Here is a 10,399-nt window from a genome sequence, read left to right on the forward strand (position 1 = left end):
CTCTCAGACTCCCCTACCTTCAAGAGCCTTAGCCCATGGAATTCTTCCAAGTAGGTCCCTGAAGAGGCCAAAGTTAGCTCTCCTAAAGTCCAATATGGCGGTCCTACTTGTTGATCTGCTTCCACCAGACAGAATCCGGCACTCCCACCATCTCATGGTCACTGCAGCCAAGACTGCCCCCTACTTTCACATCCTCAACCAGTTCATCTTTATTTGTCAGCACAAGGTCCAGTAGTGCTCCTCCTCTTGTTGGCTCCTCCACCACCTGGGCCAAAAAGTTATTGTCGATGTTCTGCAGGAACCTGCTGGACTGTGCGCACCTTGCTGTCTGGTCCTTCCAGCTGACATCAGTTGAAGTCACCCGTGAGAACCAGGGCCTGTGATTGCGAGGCTACTTTTAGCTGTCTGTAGAAGGCCTCGTCTACTTCCTCATCCTGATTGGGTGGTCTATAGTAAACACCCACCACAGTGTCACCCATGCTGGCCTGCCCCTTAATTTTTACCCACAAGCTTTCAACTTGTTCTTCATCTGCTCCCAGGTAGAGTTCTATACATTCCAGTTGCTCCTTTACATAAAGAGCAACTCCACCGCCTCGCCTCATCGTCCTGTCTTTCCCGAAAAGTACATAGCCGTTGATGGCAGCATTCCAGTCGTGCGTGTTGTCCCACCATGTCTCTGTAATGGTGATGAGATCATCGGACACACTTGTTCCCCCATCGGATGCGATTGCCTGAGTGACCTGACTCTGCACCCTAACCCCCGAGTCCTTTAGTTTAAAGCCCGCCGTACCAAGTTGGCCAACCTACTGCCTAGGATTCCCCTGCCTCGCCTAGAGAGGTGGACCCCATCCCTCCCTAACAGGTTGTAGTCATCGAAAAACGCCCCATTGAGGCAAAACGCTCACGACTGCACCAGCCATGTAGCCAGGAGTTGATGTACATTATGCGCCTATTTCTGGCTGCCCCCTTCCCTCGAACTGGTAAAATGGAAGAAAAGATAACCTGGGCCTCAATATTTTTCACTTGTACCCCCAGGGCTCAAAAGTCTAACTTGATTTTACCCATGTTTCTGCTTTCTGTATCGTTTGTGCCTACATGAAATAGTAGTAGTGGATAGTAGTCTGTTCTCCTGACGTGTTGTGGCATCCTCTCGGTCACGTCTTGAACCTTAGCTCCCAGAAGGCAGCATACCTCTCGTCACTGCCTGTCAGGTCGGCAGATGGGTCCCTCTATACCCTTCAACAGAGAGTCACCCACTACAAGCACTAATCGCTTCTTCTTACCGTGTCCACTATGTATTGCTGGTACAGTTTCCCCCTGCAGGGGACTTTGCAGACCTTACTCACATGTGTCCTGAGCTGTTAAGGCTTCATATCTGTTTCTGGTTGAGGTGATGGAAGGTGCAGGCTGATGTGGAGTCCTGCTTTTGTGAGTCACCAGGGTCCAAGGTGCCTCCATCTCGGTGGAGTCTGCCACAGGAGCATGGTTCTGAAACCACCTGTCTATCTCTGCCTCAGCTCCTCTAATACTGCGCAGTTCCTCAAGTACTTTTTTTCCCTAGAGGTTTCCATGAAGACACCCACATTTGTCCGTGCTGCAGCCTACAAGCCACTGCTGTCAACTCCACGTCCTGCGAAACCTACTGCTCCCAAGTAAGTATGAGCCACCCTCAGCAGTGGCCTGGTAGAAGTGTGTGGGTGTAAGAGCCAGGGGAGAGCACTGAGCCCAGCTTGTCGGTGGGTTTGTGCTTTATCAGCTGTAGTGGGGAGTAAGCAGTCCTGAGTCCCCAGTTCATCCACTGCATCAGCAGCTGAATGAAGAGCTATGTCAAGTGAATGTCAGGACTCTCCTGGAGCAGATCGGATCCCTCAAGTCTTTTCAATAAACATTCTTGTAATATTTTCTTGTGCTGAAGGCCAAAACCTTTTCCTAGGAGTTTTTCAGCTGGTAAGCTACCCTGGAGCCATGGACTCCAGTATGGGATGCAGAGGCCCTTGCAGAGAGGGGGGAATTACAGATTATGTTACACTGATCACATGAGCTGATGTATTTGTAATGACTTTAGAAACCTAAAGCTCTTGCCATGTGCTGAGTATAAAATGAAGCTTGCCTGGAGGCAGAAAGTGAACCTGTCCTCTGTGTTACCCAAATTAATTAATGTTTGTCACCCTCTTTGCTAGAAACTTGGTGAAGCCATGTGCTTCATCAGAACCACTAACAGTGGGTCCCAGGGAACAGGAGGAATTTTCTAGCCCATGACTCTAGATTCATGGAATCATAGAATGTTTTGGGTTGGAAGGGACCCCTAGAGGTCATCTAGTCCAACCCCCCCGCAGGAGCAGGGACACCGCTAACTAGATCAGGCTGCTCAGAGCCCCATCCAACCTGGCCTTGAATGTTTCCAGGGATGGGGCCTCCACTACCTCTCTGGGCAACCTGTTCCAGTGTTTCACCACCCTCATTGTAAAGAACTTCTTCCTAGATTTTTGTTTATTGAAGGAATAAACAATAAAACCAAATCCTTGTGCCCTTTACGGCTGTGGACAGAGATGAATGATGCTTACATAAGGTGCCGGATGATTGCTCTAATCACGAATAGTAAAACATTGATAAAATAGAAAAAGGAGTCTTTGATACTGTGCTGAAGTGGAACTGAATGAATGCAGATTTGCTGTGGGATTTTGCACTGAGTCATTTTTTTGTTTTGTTTTGTTTTTTTATATACTTATATGGAATGTCTGAATACTGTTTCTTCTGTAGAGCGTGCTGGTCCACATTGACAAAAGAAAGCCAGGTCTTTGGATGCATGTTCTTTGCAGGAATTTCTGGATGTTAATAGACTGACAGATTTTCAGGGTTTTGAGCTGTGCCAAGAGAACAGACAATTGTAATTACAGGTTCAGAGCCCAGACTACAAGAGGCTGTTGCACAAAACCCGCATGGTTTGTTGGCACTTTCTGCAGTGCGTTGGCCTGTGTGCCTCCTGCGATAGTGATGCTCAGGGTAAAGCCTGGGGAATACTCTAGGTGATGTAGTGGAGTAAGAACCATGTGAGAGCCATGGTTAAAGCATTCTGCTATAAAATAATCTCTTTGTACTTGCACAGTTCTACTGTGATCAGCTGTCCCAGATTAGGGCCACAGAGCTTTTCATTTAGAAACGCCAAAGTCTCGTGCAGTTGCTAAACTTCAGTTTTGCCCTGATCCTGTGAACCAAACATTCATACGTAATCACTCGCAGGCGGGTAGACTGAGGCACGGAAACAGTAACCCAGAGGACTTTGAATAATGACTGGGGCTTTTTTTTCAGTGCTAGACTTGCTTCATCTCTGGGGCTGATCCCTTCCAGCTGCCCCTGAGGTTCTGACAGAGAAACATACAGGTGGGTTGGAGAGAGAATCCAATGGTTCATGCGCTCCGTCTGTGGATGCGGATTTTGCATGCATTAGCCTGAATTCCAGGTCTTTTCTGTTGTTTCCCACTTGTCTGCCGAGCAAATCCTGGTATTTCGCTTCCCTTTTTCGTGTGGCAGTTTTTAGAATGGAAAATGGTAGGAGTTTCCTTTGGGACTTACAGTTTTGTTTAGGGAAAAAAAAAAACCCCAACCAACCAAAGCCCCCCAAAAACTCCACTAAATAAAGCGTTCCTGACAGTGTAAAAGTTGTTGTGGACATCTGCTCTGTGGAAGGAGATTGTGTCAGCAGAGGAGCTTCTGGTGAGTCTTGTTCACGGGCAGAAATTGTTGAGGTGCAGAGGTAGCCTGTGGATGTGCCAAACGCTGTGCATTCCTGGGGAGTGAAACTACAGGGATGCAGGGAAAAACTGCATTTGTGTGTTGGAGAGAGCTGTAGTTTGCTGATTAATCGTTAGGCCAGTGTGCCTATCTCAGAAAACTGGATTACTTCCCGTAATGACATGGGGATTGTTTGCAAACTGTGCTTCATGAGCATGAGGGTTTTGAAGAATTGGGAGGGAGAAAGAATTAGGAGCTTGAGGTAGTTCCTACGCCTTCCAGTTCAGCATAAGGGCCACAAAGATGATGAGGGGACTGGAGCATCTCCCCTACAAGGAAAGGCTGAGGGAGCTGGGCTTGTTTAGCCTGGAGAAGAGAAGGCTGAGAGGGGATCTCATCAACACATACAAATACCTTAAGGGTGGGTGTCATGAGGACGGAGCCAGACTCTTCTCAGTGGTGCCCAGCGCCAGGACAAGGGGCAATGGGCACAAACTGAAGCAGAAGAGGTTCCAGTTGAATGGGAGGAAGAACTTCTTGACTTTGAGGGTGACAGAGCCCTGGCAGAGGCTTCCCAGGGAGGCTGTGGAGTCTCCTTCTCTGGAGCTATTCAAAGCCTGCCTGGACAATGTCCTGTGCACCCTCCTCTGGGTAAGCCTACTTGAGCAGGGGGGTTGGGCTGGGTGATCTTCAGAGGGCCCTTCCAGCCCCTGCCATGCTGGGATTCTGGGATTCTGTAATAAGGTTTGCCCAAACTCACCAAAGCCTGGTGTTCTCTGCCTCTCCCCCGGGTTTGTTCATTTGATGTGTGAATTTTCACTTTCCCTCAAAGGTCTCCCCTGCAGCCGCTGCGGGCTAAGCCAGTTCCAAAGGGCTTGAGAGCACCACAGAGGAAAACACGTGAGCCTGAAGTAGCAAGTAGTTTGATAAAGAGCATATTTAGCCATTACGTGAAAATGTCAGTGTCCAGAGATGCATTTAAAATTGTCGAAAAATGGTAAGCAGCAACAAACTGCTCCTCCTTCCATGCTTTTTAGTCTTTTTGTCATTCTTTTCTCTCCTGAAATAACAAACTTGTCCGGAGTGCTGCTGACAGCCCTCCCTGCTCAGCTTAAAATTATTAAAATGAGGACAGAAATGTGCTGGGTGCTTTTGGCCACTGGGGTGCACTGCGGGGGTATCTGTGACCAGCACAACCTTGCAGGAGCTTCTGGGTTTTGTCCTGAATTGCACCATTCACAACCTGCTCCAGCTAGCAGCACGCTGATAGCCTGAGCACTCTCGGTGAACGGGATGGCTCTGGAGAATGGTCAGTGTGCTGGATAGGGTGAAGCTGTTCCAGCTGTGCAGTGTTGTGTCCAAATCTAGGTTTCTCAGCTGTTTGAATTCATAGACTGTTACTGTAATGAGTGAAACCTGCAGGTTGTTTGAAAAGTGTCACCGTTAAGAGCTAACAGTCTGAATTTTCACTTGGAGTTAACCCCTTTTCAAGCATGGGTGGGAATTTTGGGAAAGGTTCTGGTTGTTGAACAGACAGCTGTTTCACAGCTTGGCTGTGAAGTTCCAGGGAGTCCAGGCTCCCATGCTTTGCTCCGTGGGCTGGAGAGTTTCTCCTCCTGCCGTTTTCCCTGGCAGGCTGTGACCTGCACTGTGGGTGGCTGTAGCGCATCTTGCCCTGTAGAAGTTCACACGCTTCACCGCCTGATTTATCTCCATCCTCCTTCAGCTCTGAGAGGTACTTCAAGCAGCTAAGCAACGATCTGGAAGCTTACAGCCACCACGCAGGGAGGAAGACAGTGGAGATGGCTGACCTGGAAGTCCTCATGAGAAGGTAAAGGGAGGGTGGTTGTTATTAACCTGTAGCAGTGTTTAGTGGTGCTTTGATAGCCCGGTAAGACTGTCCTTGCCAAGGTTTCCACAGACAGGGTGGTATCTTGTGATTTAATCTGCATGATGCCACTTGGCCCAGGGCACGCGTGGACTTGGGTTTTTATGCTCCATGATGAAGGTGGTGGAGGGGCAAGAGGAAACAAGGAGGGCTCGGGAGTGCAGGAGGAATCTGAGGAGCGAGTAGCAAGAGGAGAGTGAAGCAGTTGTGGCTGGGAGATGAGTGGCAGCAGTAGAAAAAGCACAGTAACAGTAAGTGCGAGGCTGGGCTGCACCATTTGCATCCTTGAGTGATCTCTTTGCTAAAAGCGCTCGCAGCTGAAATACCCTGAGCCTTTTCATATGCCCTGCTGTGTGTTTCAATGACTTGCTCTTCCCAAGCGAAACCCTGCTCTTCCCACTGCTGCAAAAGATGATGCACAGGGTTCAGACAGACGGTTCATCTTCAGAGCAGGAAAAGGAGCCTCCAGCCTGGCAGGCCAGGGCTGGCCTCTCCTAACCCCCATGTTCCCCTGAGTGCTGCCTCTTCGAGCCCCCACATCGGACAGTGTGGGTGACTGTTCTCAGAGCCCCTCTGCCACTGCTCTTCCCTGCGGGCTCCCTCAGCTCCCTCATCTCATGACTGAATTTACTTTGTCCTGTGACCGAAACGCAAGGGATTTGTTCTTGGCTTGGGAGCCCTCTGTAGAACTCTTCAGGGCCTGAAACAAATTCATCGCTCCTCGTTTCAGGAGTCACCTGAGGGATTTTGTGGGCACATGGGATTAAAGGCGCTCGCTCTGCATGGGTCTGTGTAGATGGAGCTGGTGCTGTCGCTTACAAATAACCTGTCCTGGTCCGGAGATCGTTGTTTTCCCACTGGATGGGTGTGTGCTGAAATTAGTACGAACAGGAGAGGTGCGGTGGCCCAGTTTGAGGCTTCCCTGCACTTGTTGTTTTACCTTTTTCTGGAAGTCCTTATGCCTTTCCGCTGCCTCCTAACGGGATCCAGAATTGTTGTTGGCTGATGAGTGAGAACAGCATTTCTGTTCCTTCCACAAGGACAGCGTGAATAAATGCTGCTTTTTTTTTTTCTTTCTACAAGATGAGGAGATGCTGATTTTTTTCAGGCCAGGCAGCAAAATGCTGGACTGGAAAACTACCTGGCCTGCATGGGTGGAAAACACCAACCATCTCTCAACTGTGAACATAAAAAAATCTGCTGGGTAATGAGCTGTTTGCTTCCATTACATCATTCTGTGCATGTCTTTAAATGGTAAAATACATCCTGTGGCAGGCAGATTGTGAATTCAAAAAGCAATGAGCTGCTTATATGCTGGAATAGACCAATACGCTGACTCTGGGAAACACGTGGCTCCGTGGGGAGCCAGTATGCACTTCGTCCACCCCCGTGTGTAGGCAAGCCCGGCACCTGCACCGTAGGCAGGACCCAGTGCGTCGCTGGAGACAGTTGCCTGCACACAGAACCCTGTGGCTTTTCTGTTATGAGCATCCGCAGCGTTTCAGCTGTTAAATGCAAAAGTTTTGCTGCAAGAAAACTTCAAAAAGTTTTTTGAAAACTCTTCTCGCTAACAGCTCTGTTTCTTCTCTGCTCTCCTCTTCCCAAACAAAGGCAAGGGCTGGTGACAGACAAGATGCCACTGCACGTGCTGATAGAGCGGTACCTCCCGCTGGAGTACAGGAAGCTCCTGATTCCGGTTGCTGTGAGTGGAAATAAAGTGATCCCCTGAAAATGAGCTGGCTCCTGCGGGTGGGAAGGGGGCTGGCTTGCTGAGGCTGGCTGCAGGTCGCTCGTGGAACTGCTCTGCCACCAGTGGTTTCCCACCAGTAATGAGCAGGGCAATAAAGAGTTGATGTTCTCTTGAGCTGATGGTGCAGGTTGTGCTGGGGCTGTTGTGCCAGCCCACTGGATCCCCCCAGCTATTATTACAAGTAATTTGACTATTCCTGAATGTTTTATGTTACCTTTGAATACTTGTACAGCTCTGATAAATAAAATATTGTATGTATTCTGCGTGATACAACCGCTGCTTATTCCAGGGAGCCAAAAGGCCACTGCATTGTATTGTTCCAAATGTTCCTAATAGACGTGTTGATGCTCTTCGTGCTAACCAGTTGTGTGCTCGAAGGAGAAGAGTACAGACTCCCTCGTGGGAAGAAGCGGACCCTTGTTACAGCTGTGCTATTTTTCTAGAGCAAGGGCTTTCAAACCTGGAATCTTGTCCCCTTCTGCAAGCCTGATCTGCTGTGTTAAGAGTAGATCGTAATCCATCTGTGACCACAGCGCGTTACTGCTGTAGGCTGAGATGGGAAAATGCACTTTATATTTACTTTATATAGAAATCGCATCTCATGGGCAATTAGTAAGCAGTAATTTAAGACCATTTAGAGGGGAAGCTTCCTGGTAGATGAAGGAGGGAGAGAGATTGATTCAGCTGGAGTTAATTGTGTGGGTTGGGTTTACATGGGAAGGTTTGGGGGGAGGGGGTTTGGGGGGGGTGCTGCAGAGCCTGGGGCCTGCCCCAGGTCAGAACCAGCTCCTCAATGGACTCACCGCTGGCTGAAGCTGAGCCCATCAGGGCCCCTGGCGGTGCCTGGGCTGCTGTACTTGAGAAAGGGTAAAACCGCTGCACAGCAGCTGTGGGAGGGGGGAGTAAGGAGAAAAGTGCAAGAGAAACAACCCTGCGGAGACGGAGGCCAGTGAAGGAGGAGATGCTGGAGCAGAGCCAGTGGAGAAGAGCGTAGGGAGGCCAGCTGCCTGCTGTGGCCCAGGTGGTGCCCACCCTGCGGCCCGTGGCAAGGAGGCTGCGCAGGAGTGGGTTGGCTGGGGGGGACCTGGGCTGGAGGAGTTCCTGGAGGACCCTCTCCTATGGGAGGGACCCCACACCAGGGCAGCGTGTGGGGCAAGGGGCAGCAGAGACAAAGTGTTATGGTTTGGCTGAACCCTCCCCCTTCCTCCTGTGTGCTGCTTGGCGGGGAGGAGATGATTGGGCCTGGGGAGGAGGAGGGGTGGGGGAAGATCGTTCTAGTTTTGTCTTTGTTTCTCACTCTCCTAATCTGTTTTTAACTGGCAAAAAATTAATCTTCCTCCAAGTCAAGTCTGGTTTGACCATGCCAGTGAGCGATCTCCCTGTCTTTATCTTGCCTCCCCTGTCCTGTGGAGGAGGGGGGGTGAGAGAGCAGCTGGGTAGGCAACTGGCAGCCACCTGTGGTCAAACCACCCCATTGCAGGTGGTGTAACTGCGCTCAGGGTAAGGCTGCGCTTCCCCCAGTGCTTTCTGCCAGCCCTGGTGCTGTCCTCTTCATGCTCTACATACAGGAACGTATCCAGAAAGTCACCGCGGAGGCAGGTGGTGCCAGGAGCTGCTCCACGAAGCTGGGGACAGCTCCGAGAGCTGCCAGTTGCTCGGCAGAGGTCAGCCCACTCAGGGGGCACGGGTGTGTGCTGGTGTCCTGTGTCCCAATCTGAAGCCACAAGATCCAAGTGGCCGCTCTGTAAGTAACAAGCGTGAGTCAATCCTCTGCGTGTCTGACGCCCCCAGCTGGTTCCCGCTGTTCCGCTCCTGGTGTCAGCCACAGTGACGCTTCGCTTTCTGCCTGTGGCTTCCCTTGTGTTCCTCAAGTAGGGAGACAATCAAGGCGAAACTGTTGTGTACGGTTTTACTCTTTATGGTGAACCTAAGCCATGCCAGGAATGAGGTTGGCCACAGGGGAGGATGTCAGGTGCAAAGGACTGTGACTTTGTAAAACAATTCACAAGCTGGGAAAGGATGATGCCTGGTTTGGGAGGGATGGATGTGGATATAGGATGTTCTGTTGCACATTTTTCTTTCCAGAGCGGCAGTCTGACATGCTAGCGTGGTTTCCTTTTATTCAGCTACTCTCCAATCCTCGAGGTAGGACGCAGTGCTTATTCAGTTTCTGACAAAAACTAAGAGATTTTATTTCCCCCCCCGCCCCAATCCTTCCTATCTCTGTCTTGAACTTGAAAACCTTGGGCCTTTAAATTGATTGATTTGACTTAGACTTGAGTCTTTCGATTAATGAATTTGCAGAGGCCTGTGAAGACGGGATGGCTCGAGGCTGCTGTTTTGCATCCTCCAGCAGGACAGAGCGGGGCTGAGTGCCATCAGCACGTCCCATCGGGGTGAGCCAAAGCTCAGCCCCAGTGTCCCCTCGCCGCAGGCACTTCCGAGGCTCCTGGGGGAGGCCAGCCAGTCTGATGGCTGCACGGGACGCCTGCCACCCTCCAGTTGTTTCTCCCCATCCTAAGCCTGTCCTAAATCCCACCGCAAGTCTGGCTTAAGCTGTGTGTGCAGTGTAATTCCCCCAAACTACAGGCAGTTAACAAGGGCTCCTGGAAATCTAACCCAGCTCTCGGCAGCAACGCTTGCAAGTGAAACAGGTTTTGCACAACACTAAAGGAAGCGGTGACCAATACGGTGACCGTCCCCTTGGCAGGCAGCACTGATACAAAGCTCAGCCATTTTTCAAGTGGTTTTTGGTTTTTTTTAAAAGTAGTTCTGTTAGTACAACGAAGGGGATTTGTTTTGATTTTCAGAAGGAAACATCTTTGGTTTTTTAACAAACATACTGCAAACCTTGTACTCTTTAAGTTACATTTTCTGCCATTATGGGACTGTTCACACGTGTCTTCAAGGCTTTGCATGCCTTTAGAGTTTGAAAATTGTGATCTGAAGTACTAATGAAGTTTCCAACTTTTTTTTCCTCTGTGCTGCTGAAGCACCCTAGGAACCCCCTTTTCCTAAGGAGAAGAGCG

General features: G+C 50.0%; 2 protein-coding genes across 8 annotated transcripts in view; one reads left to right on the plus strand and one right to left on the minus strand.

Moving 5' to 3' along the window:
- CENPT (centromere protein T) overlaps nt 1-7,598 on the plus strand; it is a 25,083-nt gene extending 17,485 nt beyond the window's left edge. Inside the window, exons 12-15 of one of the 5 annotated variants that reach the window (XM_035898846.1) lie at nt 1,562-1,652; nt 4,565-4,729; nt 5,459-5,563; nt 7,232-7,596. In XM_035898846.1, the coding sequence (XP_035754739.1) occupies nt 1,562-1,652; nt 4,565-4,729; nt 5,459-5,563; nt 7,232-7,349 (479 nt within the window). In that variant the 3' untranslated portion in view covers nt 7,350-7,596. Of the gene's footprint in view, nt 1-1,561; nt 1,653-4,564; nt 4,730-5,458; nt 5,564-7,231 lie in introns of all 5 variants that reach the window. The other 4 variants (XM_035898845.1, XM_035898848.1, XM_035898849.1 and 1 more) reach the window with 4 other exon arrangements.
- A 539-nt stretch (nt 7,599-8,137) lies between these two features.
- TSNAXIP1 (translin associated factor X interacting protein 1) overlaps nt 8,138-10,399 on the minus strand; it is a 31,026-nt gene continuing 28,764 nt past the window's right edge. The window contains exon 14 of one of the 3 annotated variants that reach the window (XM_035898852.1): nt 8,138-9,112. In XM_035898852.1, the coding sequence (XP_035754745.1) occupies nt 8,756-9,112 (357 nt within the window). In that variant the 3' untranslated portion in view covers nt 8,138-8,755. The remainder of the gene's footprint in view (nt 9,113-10,399) is intronic. The other 2 variants (XM_035898855.1, XM_035898853.1) reach the window with 2 other exon arrangements.

The sequence above is a fragment of the Egretta garzetta genome, unplaced genomic scaffold (genome assembly GCF_000687185.1).
Source record: "Egretta garzetta isolate BGI_Z169 unplaced genomic scaffold, ASM68718v1 scaffold27, whole genome shotgun sequence".
Taxonomy (NCBI): Eukaryota; Metazoa; Chordata; class Aves; order Pelecaniformes; family Ardeidae; genus Egretta; species Egretta garzetta.